This window comes from Pseudozyma hubeiensis (assembly GCF_000403515.1).
Source record: "Pseudozyma hubeiensis SY62 DNA, scaffold: PHS8, whole genome shotgun sequence".
Taxonomy (NCBI): Eukaryota; Fungi; Basidiomycota; class Ustilaginomycetes; order Ustilaginales; family Ustilaginaceae; genus Pseudozyma; species Pseudozyma hubeiensis.
In genome coordinates this window covers 252818-269437 of record NW_012133790.1, presented here as the reverse complement: position 1 = coordinate 269437, position 16620 = coordinate 252818, and the positions used below count along the sequence as shown (strand labels likewise).

General features: G+C 55.2%; 9 protein-coding genes across 9 annotated transcripts; 5 read left to right on the top strand and 4 right to left on the bottom strand.

The window, feature by feature from the left end:
- Window positions 1–458: 458 nt before the first annotated feature.
- PHSY_000602 (hypothetical protein) lies at window positions 459–935 on the top strand (the record flags this gene model as incomplete). Its single annotated transcript, XM_012331238.1, has 1 exon — window positions 459–935. One exon carries the CDS (start codon window positions 459–461, stop codon window positions 933–935), a length of 477 nt encoding a protein of 158 aa, XP_012186628.1.
- A 396-nt stretch (window positions 936–1331) lies between these two features.
- PHSY_000601 (hypothetical protein) lies at window positions 1332–2108 on the top strand (the record flags this gene model as incomplete). The annotated part of the gene is made up of 1 exon (XM_012331237.1): window positions 1332–2108. The coding sequence occupies one exon, from the start codon at window positions 1332–1334 to the stop codon at window positions 2106–2108; it is 777 nt and encodes a 258-aa protein (XP_012186627.1).
- A 1189-nt stretch (window positions 2109–3297) lies between these two features.
- Window positions 3298–6978, bottom strand: PHSY_000600 (hypothetical protein; the record flags this gene model as incomplete). The annotated part of the gene is made up of 1 exon (XM_012331236.1): window positions 3298–6978. One exon carries the CDS (start codon window positions 6976–6978, stop codon window positions 3298–3300), a length of 3681 nt encoding a protein of 1226 aa, XP_012186626.1.
- Window positions 6979–7591: 613 nt separating this feature from the next.
- On the top strand, window positions 7592–9274 carry PHSY_000599 (histone acetyltransferase; the record flags this gene model as incomplete). The annotated part of the gene is made up of 1 exon (XM_012331235.1): window positions 7592–9274. The coding sequence occupies one exon, from the start codon at window positions 7592–7594 to the stop codon at window positions 9272–9274; it is 1683 nt and encodes a 560-aa protein (XP_012186625.1).
- A 470-nt stretch (window positions 9275–9744) lies between these two features.
- Window positions 9745–10941, top strand: PHSY_000598 (histone deacetylase; the record flags this gene model as incomplete). Its single annotated transcript, XM_012331234.1, has 1 exon — window positions 9745–10941. One exon carries the CDS (start codon window positions 9745–9747, stop codon window positions 10939–10941), a length of 1197 nt encoding a protein of 398 aa, XP_012186624.1.
- A 128-nt stretch (window positions 10942–11069) lies between these two features.
- Window positions 11070–12716, bottom strand: PHSY_000597 (hypothetical protein; the record flags this gene model as incomplete). Its single annotated transcript, XM_012331233.1, has 1 exon — window positions 11070–12716. One exon carries the CDS (start codon window positions 12714–12716, stop codon window positions 11070–11072), a length of 1647 nt encoding a protein of 548 aa, XP_012186623.1.
- A 126-nt stretch (window positions 12717–12842) lies between these two features.
- PHSY_000596 (hypothetical protein) lies at window positions 12843–13091 on the bottom strand (the record flags this gene model as incomplete). The annotated part of the gene is made up of 1 exon (XM_012331232.1): window positions 12843–13091. The coding sequence occupies one exon, from the start codon at window positions 13089–13091 to the stop codon at window positions 12843–12845; it is 249 nt and encodes an 82-aa protein (XP_012186622.1).
- A 160-nt stretch (window positions 13092–13251) lies between these two features.
- On the top strand, window positions 13252–15156 carry PHSY_000595 (hypothetical protein; the record flags this gene model as incomplete). The annotated part of the gene is made up of 1 exon (XM_012331231.1): window positions 13252–15156. One exon carries the CDS (start codon window positions 13252–13254, stop codon window positions 15154–15156), a length of 1905 nt encoding a protein of 634 aa, XP_012186621.1.
- Window positions 15157–15409: 253 nt separating this feature from the next.
- Window positions 15410–16581, bottom strand: PHSY_000594 (hypothetical protein; the record flags this gene model as incomplete). The annotated part of the gene is made up of 3 exons (XM_012331230.1): window positions 15410–16189; window positions 16316–16431; window positions 16572–16581. 3 exons carry the CDS (start codon window positions 16579–16581, stop codon window positions 15410–15412), a joined length of 906 nt encoding a protein of 301 aa, XP_012186620.1.
- Window positions 16582–16620: the final 39 nt, after the last annotated feature.

Here is a 16620-nt window from a genome sequence, read left to right as displayed (position 1 = left end):
AAGAATCCCATTCAAGGCATTGAGAATAATGCACCACGATTTCTCGCACGTTTACCCAAACCTGGCGCATGACCGTCGTTCAATGAGCTGCCGATTCTTTTACGCTTCGTTTCCAACCACATGTCCTTTCGCAGGCTTCATGTCCTCACGATCCGGCATCGTTGCCAGGAGAAAATGAAGGCAGCTAAATTGAGCGAACAATCGCACCAAATTCATGGAGTTTCTTGTCGAGCTTCTTTTGGAAGGTGCACACGCTCGGCCATATCTTCGGCGGCGTCTCTGACAAGTCACAATATCACACTTGTACCGCAGATCGATGCTTACTTGCTGCTTCGCATGTTTGTATTTTGGAGCCGAAGTTCTCCTATGCGAAGACAAATTGATGCCACCCATTCAGATTGCGCAGCTAACTGTTCAAAACTTGTTTCGTATCAAGATCTTTGGTCAGCTTTGCCGACATGGCTACGCTAGGCGACACGCCACATGGAGGTCGGCTTGCGCTTATGCATACCAAAATTTTTGAGAAGGGGCCTGTGTTCTCTCCTTACAGCAGTGCATCAAGCTTGATGGAGCACGAGAATGACGTCGTTGGTTTTTGCGATCACCAGAAAATGTGCGGCACGAATGTCAAAGTACGTCAACTGAGCGGGCGTAGATTACAGACCAATTTGGTTTATCGAAGTGGTCGAGGGCACATTGACGAGCCACATGTTGATCACCGTGTGCAGAAAGACGGCGAATGCGGGGCCAGCACCATTTGCCGAACCAGCCAGGAGAGCAACCATGTGCGAACTTTTGACAGGTGCGGTTCAATTAATGCTAACAAGGAACGACCTCGACACAAAGCTGTGCAGCACACTGCTTTAGACCGCACTTGGCCGATGCATTTCGGCAGCAGCTTGGGTAGAGGGAACAAAGAAATAAATAGAAATTAGAGTAAATAAAGCTGTCCAGCTGTGCCGCTTAAAATCTTGGCAGAATTTTGACGCGTGTGTGGCGGTGCTGGTCTCGCCGCGTGTTGGCCGCTCTGGCGGTGCGGTGAGACCCTTGGTCCACGCGGCCAGCAGCAGCGCCACTTGCACCGCTTCTTACAAGTTATGAGAAAGAGCATCGATGCCCGATGCTACCTGCACGAAGGGTGCACATCATCGTTAGGAGCTCCGACGACGCCCTTGGTGTTATGTTCCATGGTGATACTGCCCTATAGCAGCTTGCTCCACACAGATATATAGACGTAGGCACAACAGCGATCAACGACGTTCAAGCATCTCTCCTCGGCCATTTACATATCAGTCAGTCACACTAGTCCCGCAACCTCCTTCACAGCACCAATGAAGACCTTTTGCTGTTGCATACCCGTTCGTCTGGGGGTTCTTATACTTGCGCCAGCAACGACGGTTTTGGCCTCTCTCCTCGCCTACACACAACTTTCTCTGCTCATCAACTACCAGAATCAGTATGGCACTTTCGAAAAGGCGATTCACGGAGCACTTGCCGGTATCACGATCCTGATCGCACTCGCATCCCTCTTCGGACTGCTCGGTGCGGTTCTGGCACGACGCTCACTAGTAGCCTTCTATTCGAACACGCTCTGGTTGGGTCTGTTGATATTTGCCGTTCTGGGCGGCATCGAAATTTGGCAACTCTTCCGCAATAAGGATTCCTTCGCCAGCCAGTGTGAAGCTCGGACGAACAGCAACACAAAGGAGCTTCAATCTCTCTTTGGCTCTTCGTTGCAAGGACCGACAGACGAAGTATGCAAGAAGCTCGCCGATATCAACGCTATTGTGATCACCGTTCTTTTCGGCATTCTGGTCTTGGTTCTTGCATGGCTTATCAACATCGTTTCTCAGTACAAGCATCAGCTTCGAGAGAGGGACGCGACGTATGGCGGTCACGCGTATGCAGGCCGCGGCGACCGCTCCCGTGTGTTTGGCAACACCGGCAAAAGCTCTGGCTACCATCCGACTGAAACCCGCGAGGTCGACGAGAGCGGGGCTAAGCTTCTGCATGTAACGCAGCCACCAGCCGGCTGGAAAGACATGTCGCATCAGCAACAACCGTACCATCATACCTCTGGCTCGTATGCGGCATACGGCAAAGCATGATTCAGACATGCCCGCATTCGGTGCTGATTAAGCTTCCTTTTTAATGTATAGATTTGTAGACCGTAGCGCGAGAGTGCACCACACCCACACAGACAATACCTTTCACTACATGCTTCACTTGAAATGTGCGTCGTGGTTGTGCCTCGAGTGATGTCAGCGCTGCTGGGTCTGGCGGATTGGAATCTTGACCACGCGGCTTGCGGGTGGGGTCGATTGTGTTTGGACCCTGCATACGTTGCACAAAATTCTCCGCTTCGCCTCCACATCCGGCTTTTTTGATGCCCCAATTTTCCGGCGTGTATGTCAGCGTGCCTCGTCACAGCTAAGCCGGAATGACGTATTAATTCGGCACTTCCTCAGAGACCCGACCAGCTGTTTCACCGGGAGAGCGTCGGAATGCCCATCTGCACGAGGCTGATCCTCCGTCTAGCAGTCCCAATTCCCGGGCTCTCTAGTTGAGCAGGCGCTAGGTCGGTTGGGCACATATAAGATCTCAACATCCGGACTATCGCCTTGTCCGATCTACGACCAACAACATCCCACCTTCCTTCGACACATCAGCCATCTGAATCCCCCACCACTCTCTACTTTGTCTCTGATATTCAAAATGACTGGAGGCAAGACCGATCCGCAAGATTTGAAAGCCGGTGATTCCGTGTCCTGGAAGTGGGGATCGCAACACCCTGAGGGAAAGGTCAAGGACGTCGTGGAAGGCGAGGCCAAGACGACAACCAAATCCGGCAAAGAAATCACCAAGGAGGGCGATTCCGATGACCCAATTGTCGTCCTCGAGGCAAAGTCGAGCGGATCCGGTGCTCTGAAGAAAGTAAGTGCACGATCAACAAGATCGCATCCCATCCTCTGCAAGTACTGACCATGAACCTCACTCTGAACCGCATCTGATCAAATCCGTTAACAGGCAAGCGAAGTCGATGGTGTCGCGCCCTGAAGTCAGGGACGTTCACTCGGGCCCTTGATTATGTGAACGGACTTCGACCTCCTGCTTATGAAAATTGATGCTCTCAATTAGCTCTCCGTGATTCAACCTAAAAGTCTTTCAGCATGCAAATGCGCGCTCAGATCGCAACATTGTCGGAGACTGGAGCCAAGCTTTGCAAATGATCGTACTAATACATTGCGTCCAGATGTGCACCCGACGATCTGAATGAAAGTAACGTGAGTGATGCGATTACAAGAACGTGTAGAGCTCGTGCCTTCGGTAGTCGTTTCGCTCGTCTGAGAACTCTGAGAAATCCGGATAATAAGCAACCATGGCGTCCTGCGATCGAAGATAGGTCGAATTGTACAGGCGCACGTAGACCTCTCTGACCTTTCGCGCTGGATGGAACAAACCCTGCAACGTGTGGTTGAGAAGCACTCCCGGTCCTAGTGCTACTTCGAGACTCTCGATGGCTGCCATGACGGAACCAAGGACGTGCGGACTGGTCTCAAAGATGTTGGGCCAGATGAGGTTGAGCAGATGCTGCATGCTTTCTTCGTGACCCAGGCCAAAGGTGCCGAGCGCCAGATGGTGGACGATACTCGCTGCCGTTTGTCGATGGACGTGGTCTCGATCCGTGAGAGCATCTTCAAGACAGCTAATTACCGAATAGACGTAGTCCTTGCTCATCTCGCCAATGTACTCAAAGACCCAGCTAAGCGCTTTGAGACAGCCGTTGCGGACATTGAGCTCTGGCGTGCGGTACTCGTTGAGAATGGCAGGAATCGTCGTAAACGGCCCACAGGTCTCGGCGACGATGGCGATCGCGACAGTCGAGCATACACGCGATTGTCGTTCTTGAACGCGGAGATTGGTTAAGAGCACCTGCAGCACATCGGAAGGACCGATGGCTCTCGCAATGTAGCCAAAGCTGTTGACTGCGGCTCTTCGAATGGCCTTCTTGTGCGCTTTGAGCAAGTCGAGCAGCTCGAAGCAGATACGCATCCACTCGCGTGGACTGACAGATTCGGCGCCCTTGTCTGCGATCCTACCAATGAGGTTGATGCTGGCCTCCTGCACCTTTTCGTGTCGGTTGCGCAAGATGGGTGTCATGCGCGGAAGCAGGTCCTTGATGGGAGGGCTCATCTGAGCCATGCCGACCACATTGGCGATGGCTGTCTCGGCGCTGATGATGGAAGCGAGAGCCTCTGGGAACTCTTCACCGAGTTGTTCGAACAGGACGACGCCGAGTTTTGCGAGGAGAGCATCTTCGCCGCATTGCTTGATGACTAGGGCGAGCTTGGTGGTGAGATCTGCAGCCTGCTGACGTGTCTTTGCGCTCTTATTGTTGAGACGCCACAGGATGGTCGACACGATCTGTGTGAGGTACGGTTTGACTCGCATGCCGAGCGCGTTGACGACAGTGCCCACACCTTCGAGCATCACATGGTCTTCCACGGTCTGCTCCTGGAATGCGTAGATAAGGCCGTCGACGAGCTGAACTTCGAGGCGTTCGTCGATGTCGGCTGCACCCAAGTTGTCGACCACCTTTTGGATCGTTTCCATGACCATCTTGCGGAACGGCTCGCTCTCGTCTTTGAGCTCGTTGACGATGCGCGACACGACCTCGGCGACGCCGACCTTGTTGGCGAGCTCGACAGTGGTCTCGACGACCTGCTTGTAATTGCGTCGGTCGAGCGCCATTCTGCGAACCCAAAAGTTCTTAAAGTATTCGGGAAGCATCTCGTCGCGCAGGAACGCTCCGGTCACGCCGTCGGTGGCGGCGCACTGCTTGACGACCTTGAGCACGATCTTTTTCATCTCCTCGTCGGCGCTCTGGAATTCTCTGATGAGAGTAGGCGTCACCTCCTTGACAAAGTATAGAGTGCTGTCCGAGTCCATGAGCGGGATGATGAAGCCGATGGCTTTGAGGAAGGCGGCTAGACCTTTGCCCCGGTGTTGCCGGATGCCGATCCATAGCGGTTTGAGCACGTTCTCGAAGCTCTCGATACCGTAAGGTGCGGCTGCTTCGGCGAGTGCGGCCAAGGCGAGTGCGGTCATGGTTTTGACCTTCTGCTGCTCGTCCTCGAGACCCTTCTCGACACAGTCGACTAGACTCTTGAGGTGAGGCAAGATGGCGCATCCCATCATGATGGCGATCTGCTGGACGATGCGGATGCCCGTGTGTCGAGCTTGCCAACTCTTCTTAGATCGACAGACAGCCTTGAGGAAGGGGAGAAGTGCGGGAATGCCGAGCGCGGAAGCGACGACCGAAAAGGCTCGCGCTGTGGTGTTACGCACGTATTCGTCGACGTGATCGATGTCGGGACGCATGGTGCTGATCATGTGCGCCAGACCGGCCGCTTTGGAAAGATTGCTGATGATCTCGCGACCTTCGACTCGCGCGTAATAGTCTTCGTCGATGAGGAGTGGTTCGATGACGACGAGGATGCGACCGACGTATGGACGCACCAAGTCGTCGAGCTTGTAAAGGATGCGATCGATGACCTTGACGAGCAAGTGGCGTTCCTGGTCCTCCAGTGTGCGTTCCATGAGCAGCGGAAGGATCTTGTCAAAGAGTGGCCCTGGCCCAAAATCGCGAGCACGGTCGGCGATCTGACGAAGAGCCGTCTTTCGAGTTGCTGGCGTGCCGTTCTTGATCTTGAGCAGCAAGCGCATGATCTTGCGCTCCTTTTGCTCTTCAGCGCTGAGCACTGTCTCGTCTTGTTCGTTGAGAATCTTTTTGAAGAAGGCTTGATCCTCGGTCTTGAAGAAAGCGAGCTGCCCAACTCCAGGAATGTCGGTGGGAAGGTCGGGGATCATCTCTTCCAAGATAGCTCTGGTGGCACCCTCGTCCTGCATCATGAAGCCGGTGTTGTCTTGCGTCGGAGCAGCCGTGAGGTGTGATGCTGGTGTGCGGGCAGGAGCGTAGTCTGCCGGTGGCTGAACAACGACGTAGCCCTCAGAAGGCAGGACAGAATCAAGCTCCTCGTCGGTCATGTATCGGTTGCGAGGATCGATAGCGATGGAGCCTGCGAGACTTGTACCATTTGCAGTCTGCGATGAAAGCTTATCGACGGTGCTGCCTGCATGCTCGTCGGCGGGCGCTTGATCCCATCGGGAGCGTTTTGCGACGGGCTTGGTTGCGTCCGCTGCTGCGATGTTGGCGGTGTCGGGTGCTTCAGCAGGTGCCTCATCCCAGCGAGATCGCCTTTTGCGCGGTGCCTGCTCGGTGGGGATCTCCTGTGTGGCGTGCCCATTCGTTTCCGTAACGGACTCCGATGTCTCTGCAGGCGCTGCAACATCCCATCTTCTCTTGCGTCTAGCCTTGGGCGTGCGGTCGCCCTCAGGCTTGTCTGTAGAAGAAGACGGCTTTATATCCCACTCGTCCGTCCTGGGTACATTGTCAGCGTTTTTATCCTTTGCCTCTTTCTCCTTCGCTTCGATCAAGCGCCTGACTCGCTCCTTTTCTCGTTCCAGTTCAGCCCTCCTCATGCGATCCTTATAGCTCTCTTGATTTTCTTCGTTCACCTGACCGTCTTGAGCAAACGCATCGACAGCGTTTCCATCGCTGATGTCTCGGTTGAATCTGCGAAGGTGGTAGTCGCTCTGGCGGGCAGCTATCTGCCTCGACTCTGCTCGAGCCTTGAGAGGGTCGTGATCTTCGTCTGTGAACTCGTGCAAGAGATGTTGAGGCGCGGAATAGGCGTCAAGCGGATTTGACCTCCTTCCGTTGGACGGACCGTCGTCATGGTCGGACCCGCTGTCGTCGCTGTCGGCATCCATGGGCAATTCTCGGACATAGTCGCTGCGCTTTCCAGCACCGTAGATGTCTTGGTCGTAACCACCGAGTTTGCCCACGGCTACCTTGTCCTTGACTGCACTAGCATTGCGAGCCTGTTGCAGCCTACGGATCTCGTCCGCTGTCATGCTGATATGCTGACAACTAGGCGGCCGAAGGTGTGCAGAGCGGTCGAAAGGTCGTTGTTGTCAGGAAGATCTCGGTTCTATGCCGAAAGAAAGACGGTGTATCGCCGACCTATGCAGATGGGCGGGACGTGTAGCTGATCGCCGCCATGCAGCAAGGTGGACTTTGTCGTTGCCTGAGAGAAGCGATGAGAGAGAGAAAACGGACAGGCGAGAAGAGATATGAGGGTGATGGAACAAGACGGTCGTGCAGCTCCAAGCTCAGCTTTCCATATTCATCGAAGACCTTAAATTTCGACCCTCCCGATCTACCCGATGGATTTTGAGCTCGAAAATTCGTACGTGCGAGAAAGCTCGAGTGGTGGCTGAGTTTTTGGATTGAAAATGCGCGCCAACTCCATCAGAGCCCTCCATCCGCAACGGCGTACTGACACCATACGACAGCATCACAGCATTCATCGACGCAGCATACGCTTGACGGCTTGATCTCTGTCCGGATTGTTCTGCTTCCCGTTGGCCGGGTCGCATACGGCTCTTGGCTATCGAACGCATCCGCCGCACGACACGTCATTGCCATTACATCACACCAGGAACGCCTTGAAAAGCCTCCAACATCATGGCTCCCCGTCCACAAAAGTCGACGAGCGGCACGCCCGGCGGCGCAGGCACCCCCGTTCCCGACGAGGGTCCTCAAATCAGTCCTGGAGGCACGTATGGATTGGAAGATGTCATTGTAGGATGCAAAGCTTTCGTCCAAAAGCCAGACGTTGTTACAGGCGAGATGGAGGAGAGACAAGCCGAGATTCTTTCGATTCGCGAGAAGCCGAAACCTCGCCTCACCAAGAAGCAGCAAGCCGAGCTGGCAGACAAGCCGGTCCCCACGTTGGAGGAGAAGCTCGAGTACTATGTTCACTATTGCGAGTTCAACAAGCGTCTCGATGAATGGGTTAGCGGCACCCGTCTCGTCACTTCCCGCGAGCTCGAGTGGCCGAAGAAGGAGTCCGCCAACGACAAGACCAAGCGCAAGGTCGTTCGGACGGGCAGCGGCACCACAACACCCTCGACACCGCTCACACCGACCGGCAAGACCAACCGAGGCGCTCCTTCCACCAACCTTCTCAAAAAAGCCGCCGCCCAGGCAGCAAAGAACGTCCAGGGCGAAGCTGGCCTCGAAACACCGCAGAAGCGCAAGGCAGGCTCTGACCGTGCCGACTCGGTCGATGCAGATGCCGACGGTGAAGACGATGAAGACGGCGCTGTCGTGGCTATGGAGATGCTCGGCGCCAATGACCAGGACGAGCAGGATGACGTCGCTTCAGCTAGCAACGGCGGCCTTACCGCTTCCATCAACGCCAACCGTCCACAAAGCAACCTCAGCATGAAGCAAGAGATCGAGAAGCTGCGCACGTCAGGGTCCATGACTCAGCAAGTAGTGTCCGAGGTTGCTAGGGTAAAGAACTTGAACAAGATCCAGATGGGAAAGTCCGAAGTCGAAACGTGGTATTTCAGTCCCTACCCGATCGAATACGCCCACATCGACACCCTCTACATCTGCGAGATGTGTCTGTCGTACTTCGAATCTTCCTTGGCCCACAAGCGCCATCGAAGCAAGTGCACGCTTTTGCATCCACCCGGCAACGAGATCTACCGGCACGAGGACATCTCGTTCTTTGAGATCGATGGAAGACACCAGAGGACGTGGTGTCGCAATTTATGTCTTCTCAGCAAGTGCTTCCTCGACCACAAAACGCTCTACTACGACGTCGACCCATTCCTCTTCTACTGTATGGTCAGGCGCGACGATCTGGGCGGTCACCTTGTCGCGTACTTCAGTAAGGAAAAAGAGAGCCACGAAGGCTACAACCTTGCTTGCATCTTGACACTGCCCCAACATCAACGTCACGGCTACGGAAAGCTCCTCATCGAGTTCTCCTACGAACTCAGCAAGATCGAAGGCAAGCTAGGCAGTCCAGAAAAGCCGCTTAGTGACATGGGTCTTGTCACGTACCTCTTCTGGTGGCGTTTTGTCATTGTCGAGCTGCTCCTCAAGACGGAGGAGGACATCAGCATCGAAGAGATCGCACAGAAGACCTCTTTCACACCTGCTGATATCCTCCTTACGTGCACAACGAACAACATGATCAAGCAATATCAGGGCAAGCACATGCTCGTCCTCTCTGACGCTCTCCTCGCCCAGCACGACCGCGCAGCAAAGCGAGCGAGTCGTCGCATCGAGCCTTCTCAGATCAGATGGACACCACCCCGTTTCACAAGAGGGCAGTTGAGCTTTGGCTGGTGAGCTCAAATGTTCGCTCGAAACTCTTCTCCTTTCTTCTGCTTTCCTCTCTGTCAAGTTTGCGATGCGCTTGATCGAGCGCCAACCCGTTTCAGTTTGTATTTTTAGCCAGTTGACAATCCATATACCTCACGACCGATGCCTTGCGCACTGTCTTGTCTGACACGATTCAATTGAGCGTCCTTCGCTGTTGCCATGTTTGTGTAGGAGAAGTGTGGTATGGTCGTGTTCATGTTCGCGACCCACGGATAAATTCCGTCCAAGTGGAGGAATTTCAGGCGACACGCTGCAGCAGTACGTAACCGCGAAGCTTTCGAAGCTTGTTCGGTTATTATTCGAGATCAACACCATGATCTTCCGTTCCATCATCCACCCTCCTTTCACAATCTATGCTCACGTCTACATAGCAGAGATCGAAGCAGCAGCACTCCAGCTTCACCTTATACCGGAGGTCTCAGCTCATAGCCCTCAACATGCGTATATCCATCCCTTCTGTACCGGAACAAGCGGCTCGCAGCACGATCCAGCACAGCGTCGAACAAGGGGCAAAGCTCGTAGCGGACTTTCTCTCTGCCGCCAATGGCAAGGCGCTCATCATGACCGGCGCGGGGGTATCCGTCGACTCTGGCATCGCACCCTATCGTGGCGAAAATGGGCGCTATCTGAATCAGACATTCCGACCAATCTTCTACCACGAGTTTACCGATACGACCGAGAAAGGACATATCGCACGGCAGCGATACTTCAGTCGATCGTACCTCGGTTTCCCTCCGGTACGGCGTGCAGAACCCAACGTATCGCATTACAGTATTGCAGCGCTACAACGTCTCGGCTACTTACAAAATGGCCTCATCACGCAAAACGTAGACAACTTGCATAGCGCCGCAACGCCCTCCACCTCTCTTGCAGCGAGCACAATCCTCGAGCTACACGGCACGCTCAAACATGTCGTTTGTGTAGGGGAAGCGGACAGAGAATCCAGGAGAGGCGCTGCCCCGAGCAATCCTGAACTCTACGAAGCTCTCAGATCACCATTGTACCAGAAAGGGACTGGTCACGTTGCGCCACGGCCTGAGAACACGATCGCCGGCGAGCATTACCCTCATTCGTGCGGATTCATGGGGTCTCGAGCCGGCTTCCAAGATGAGCTCACAAGGCTGAATCCAGCTTGGGCGGAACTTGCCCGCGAGATCAAAGAGACCGGCAAAGCGCCCAAGATGAACCCCGACGGCGACGTCGAGCTATCCGGCGTCGACTATTCGACCTTTCGCTATCCATCGTGTCCCGGGTGCGGCAGTGCTCTCGTGAAGCCTACCGTATGCTTCTTCGGAGAGACCGTACCGGACAAGATCAGGGACAACTCGTTCCACATGGTCGATCAGAGCAGTGCGCTGCTGCTCATAGGCACCAGCCTGGCAACGTATTCAGCGTTCAGATTGGTCAAGCAGGCGGTGGAACAGAAGAAACCAGTCATGATCCTCAACAAAGGCCCGACGCGCGCCGACGGCATTGTACCAGACAAAATCGAGCTGGGATCATCAGAGGTTCTGTCAAGAGTCGCTGCGCTGCTCTCGAATGGAAGGGAGAGGAACGACACGGTACTGTCGAGGTTGCTCTCTTCTGGCGTTACAATTCGGCCTGACGAGCCAAACGGAGTAGTGAGCAGCTAGCCTTTGCGCAATGGACGAATCACAACAGCGACCAAGCAATTGTGTGCGGCGAGAGAATGAGAGGTATATTTGATGCAGGAGCAATACACGTATCTGTTAAGGGACAAGTTCACAGTGACGATCCGCGATCAACGCTTGAGGATGGTAAACTCTGCTACCAAGAATGCGACGTATCCCAAAAGCAAAACAACGCCTTGCCAGCGTTGGCCGCCGGTGAATGCAATGAGGACCAAGGCAAGCGATGCTGTCTCGAGCAGAGCCAGCTCTTCCCACCGCACACTACTTGCGGCGAAGCGGCTCTGGTCCTGCCTCGCCGATATCGACTGGCTCGGAGAAGAGAGAGAAGACGCTTTGTCGCTTATCAATGAGATGCCAAGACATAGGGTCAAAAGGAAGATATTGCTGCCAGCAGCGCCAGCCATGAGGATACTACTCGCGCCTCGACTGACATCGTCCTCGGCTGCGTCGTGGATGGAAGCGCGACGAGCAAGGCTTGGCCGACGCACAGGTGCTGGAGGTCTCGTCGACGCTGGAGCTGTTCGAATGCCGGCGATCAGACTCAGCATCTTCTCGGGAATAGTGGTGGCAAACGACAAGACAGTCAGGCCGAGGACTGTGTCCGACAGATGGGTCACAGAGGCAATCTCGAGGACGGAATGCGATAGAAGGTAACCCGCAAGGGAAAGGATGGCGAACGTGACCAAGAGCCTGTGCAAGCTTCGCAGAATAGCGCGTCTGCGCCTTTGTGCAAGACGTGAGGCGAGGTTGGATGAAGTCGCGGAACCCAGCAACAGAGGTGTTCGCTCTATGGCAGCCGAGGTAGCGGTGCGGTTCTGACCCCTGCGTCCAGCCGCACCAGGCGTTCGTCGCGGTGGGACGTAGGAGGAAGCTTCGCTTTCGTTACCAAGAGTGGTTGTGCTTGCAGCATCGCTGTGGACTGCGGACCGATCGTCGGGAGTCGTCGCCTCGTTGTCGGAGTCGCTGTCGCTGCTTGTCTCGCTGTCGGACGCCTGTGGAGCGGCTAGCATGCCTCGGCCGATAGCCCACGACAGACCGAGCATGTACAGAACAAAGAGTACGATGAGACTCACGCCGACGACATTCTCGAACAGCCGCTTGCTGGCCAGTTTGGCGTCCTTGTCCGCATGCTGGATCTGCACGGCGACAACGAGCAGGAGCACCACTGTGGTGATTGCGGCCTGAATGATGGCAAACCTCTTCGAGCTGTCATCAAAGACGACACCCGCTGGCGCGAAGAGTATACCGAGCGAGAAGGCTCCGAGGATGTTGCTGATGGAACTGCCGACGATGTTGGCCACGGCGAGATCATGTGAACCCTGGGCGATCGAGGCTACTACGACGACGAGTTCCTCCCATTCTGCGCCGGCAGTCAGCAAGGCGATGAGCGTCGGACTCACGCCGAGCTGAGTCGAGAGCTGAGAGACATGTCGGATGAATTGATCGGCCGCCTTTTCGAGCAGCAGTATCCCTGCCACAAAGACGCTGGAGTGATATATCAAATCGCTGGCACGTTTGTCGGAGAGAGACTCTTGCTGTGGGGCCTGCGGCTGTCGCTTTTCGGGATGCCGCAAAGAAGCGTCGGTCTTTCCGATGGCCACCATCGTGAGAGTGGTAGCGTGCGAAGTCGAGGTGTGGTCCAGTCGGGAAGAGGTGAAGGTATCGTGTGACTTACATCGGAACGGCCGTGCGTCAAGTCCAACACCGTTTTCCCTGGCTTCTCCTGCAATGCCGCTCGAAAGCCTGCAGAGCTGCATCGCGGGCTTAGAGTGACACACGTCGAGCTTCCATCGATAGGATTTGCAGTGTGGAGGCCAATCGGGTGAAATTTCCGAGCGGGGTTCGCAGCGAAATTCCAATCTTCCAGAAATTTCAAGCAGCGCTCAAAACTTTCCAACCAGCGCGTTGCTCGAATGCGCCTTCAAGCCACCCGATCCACTGTTTCGGTCCGCATTCCGACCCACTCGAACACGGACCTTCAAGACGCATGTTCCCTTCGTTTCGGTCTTCGACATCACATCGATAACCAGCACAACGTCTCTTGCGTCCACACCACCATCATCACTTCCATCAGCATACACGACTCGAATCGACTGTTTCGGCTTTGGCGTCGGACGCGCCAGCAAAGACATCCTGGCCAAGAGAACACGGCTCTAGCCACGACGGTGCGGCAACTCATCCGCCCTCATGTGCTCACCCACATGACCTGACTGAAACCTTTTCTAGCCTCCATTCAGAACCTCGCACTCCCGTTGTTCATCCCGGGACACATTGCTATCGAGCTCACATACTATGACCGAGCCCTTTTGGGCTGCTGCTGGCCCATCGCGGCCCACTTCCTCCAGCTTTGTGTCGGTTCCCGCACCTACGCCGATCAAGAAGAAGAGAGGACGATTTTCCGGAGAGAACAGGCACAACGCAACAAGCTTGATCCCTTCTATTGTGAACCCGCCCTCGCCCGAGCTCGTGCCAAGGCATTCGTCTAGTGCAAGCAGCTGGGGCATCGAAGACCTTTCAGACTCGGATGGCGACTACGACTGGCCAACGGCATCCCTATCTTCCACAGCCCCCGCTTATCCCAGCATGCCGCCCAACACGAGTCCAGACCTGGATCGTGACGAGCTAGCCAGGCTGGCAAGGCCGTCAAAACGAGTACATCTCGAAACACCCGAAGATCAGCAAACCTACGGCAAATTAGCTGGACTACGCATCGACCCCAACACGCTGGCTGCATCTGTACCGAGCGAGACCTCTTTCGGACGACCACAGAATTATCGATCCAACAGCGGCGTTGCCGGCGCTTTCGGGCTGAGTGCTTCCTTGGCTTCTGCATTCGGAGCCAATCCCGACAGCCTTGCATTTGCTCCAAGAGTACCGCCTTCAAGTCCAACGAAGACCGACGCAACCCCTTCTTCCTTTGGCGGGTCAGCTTCCAATTTATACCAGCAGGCGGTCGCACCCGTTCCTCCCACCTCGCCGAGCGTGGCCGACAGAGCCATCGCCCCACCCAGCTCACCCTTGCAAGCATACGGCTTCCCCAACAAAGCGGCGCTTCCAATCGAGAGATCCAGCTCCGCCGAGTTGGAGGACAGCGACATGAGGCAGCGTCGGGGCGTACCGTCTAGCTACGAAGTCGAGCCAGATCGTATCGTGGTCACCAGTCTGGATGATACCTCATCGTCTGAAGGCGATGCCTCCAGCGAGGTTGGTGGTCAAAAGACGCCCGAGGCAGATACGTCGACGGACAGCAAAGACAGCTCCAACGAATTTGTGATCAACAACGAGCTGATGGAGAAGCTCGAAGCACACAGCAGGGCCGTGCTCACTGGTACATCCGATCGAGACAATGCCGCTTCCACATCCCGATCAAGCGCATCGTCGGGCAGCGGGAGTCGATCTCGACGCTCTGGGAGGAGGTCGACGGGCTCGGCAGTCCCGAGTCTGGGATCTTTGCTTAGCAGTCGCCGAAGATCGGCACAGTCGAGCCCTGGTTCGTCCGGGTACGCATCGCCGATCAATGCCGAAGAAGCACGAGGTGCTCTCATTCTGTGGAAGGATCCGGAAGAGGTGCTCAAAAGCACATCTGCATCGACGTCGTCTCCACTCAAGCAAAGCGGCTTGGCTTCAGTTCCAGAGAATGGCGCTGCTGCTGCGAGTTTGATGGAGCAATCTCCCGTCTCGTTCCAGTCAGGATCGGCCCTCCCTCGACATTCAACAAGCAATACGGGTCCGTTCAGCAGCAGCCATATGTCCAGCTTTTCGGAGATTCCGGGCATGACTTCGTTACCATTACTTTCGCAGGCTGCCGAGAGCCCGTTGTATGCGCAGCAGTCGTCCTTGTCGAGCTCCTACTTTCCTGAGCCTTCTGCGCTCGATGCTCGCTTTTCGAATCAGATGGCACAGCCGGTCCAGTTCGGAGGAACATCGACGCATCAGGCCATGGCACCACGCTCGCACCACGACAACATCGCATTTGGACAGGCCCAGCCTGCTTCAACAGCCTTTTCGACTGGTATCACCATCCCGCAGCACCACTACGGACATCATTACAGTTCGAATCCACAGCCAGCTGCAACTGGGCATGACTCGCACGGCGGAACGGCCCACGTCGCCCAACATGCGCACACTGCTGGAGCTCAACCGATCGATCTGTCGGGCTGCTTCGGCCCAGCCGAAGGAATGGATCTCGACGATTGAAGGGGCGACGCAGAGTCCTCGTAGCATAGTTCATCATTGCCGTCTTGGCCATTCGCATTTCCGTTTGTCACCAGCTCATCGTTTTGTTTTCATTGCAAAAGTCCACATCCCATTGCAGAAGCTACGGCGCTGAAAAGACTGACGATGAGATGCAAAATGAATACTTTAGAGTGCCAGAGAGATGAAAGAGATGGATGCTAGTGTACATGGCTACGGAAACGACAAACCTGAGTGAGAGCAACTGCGACGGAAATCAAGACGAGAGGAGGAGGACGGCGTTGACGCAGCCGTCGTTCTCTGGGTTGTTGGTCACCTGGGCGTACTTGCCCCAAACCACTTTACCGGTGGTGGTGGTCATTCCGAGCTCGGAGACGTTGACTTCGATAATGGTACCTTTTGTCAAGACGCCGAGCTGGGTATAGAGCGGGCTCTGCGGGTTCTTCTTGACGCCAACGATGGGCAAGTTGAAGGAGGCTTTGAGCTCGGGATGTGTGACGTGCGCCTTGTTGTATCGCAAGCCCATGGGACGGATGAAACGTTCGAGCTTGGGTGGTTTTCGGGTGAAGCTCTCTCCGACAAAGGTGGGTTTTGTGACCATACGCTTCCAACCCTTCTGCTTGCGTTTTCCGGTTTTGATGACCTTGAAAGCCTCGTCTTCTGCGATACCGCGCACCTGGGGCAACGGGACCGAGTACCTGGCCGCCTTGTCCTTCCTCCTCTCCTTGACTGCTGATGAGAGCGCTTTGGCATCCTTCTGACCTTCACGATCGAGCAGGTAGGTGGGAAGAGCCTGGTTGGGATCGGAAGAGGTGGAAGCCTGCTTGACGTCTCGTTCTTCGTGCGCTTTGAGCGTCTTTTTCATCTGGATCTTTTCGTTTCGACGCTTCTTGTTGAGCATCTTGGCCTTGAGACCAGTGACCTTTTGCGCCACAGCAGAGGCCTTGTGCACCTCACGCGCGGCGCGCTTCCTCTGACGCTCCTCATGATCGAGTCTTCGGCCATTTCGGCGAATGTGCTCTTCGATGTAGTCGTTCTAGGCGATGTGCGAATGCGGTGGCGATAGGCGGTTGCGATAAGAGTGCGGATTAAAGAGTCAGCGAGATGCTCTCGTCGGCTGGGCTGATACATCGGATGATGCGAAGCGTGAGAGAGGACTTACCTGAGGCATGTTGACTGTACCGTCGATGTGATTAGAGAGACGGATGGGTGAAGGTTGAGAAGCAAGGGTGCTCGTCGGATGTGCCGCTATACCGGTGGGAGCGACTCTCTCTCTCTCTGGATGCACAACTCAGAAAAAGTTGAGCGGAGTCGTTTCGGCTGGAAATTTTCGAGGCGAGGTTGAGCGAGAGGCAGGGCGCACCTGCAGAAAGTCCGAAATTTCACTCTGCAGAATTATCTCGTGCGATACACTATACCTCCACGCATCTCGAGCTGAGAAGAAAGCGGAGAGGCGTGAGTGTGTGA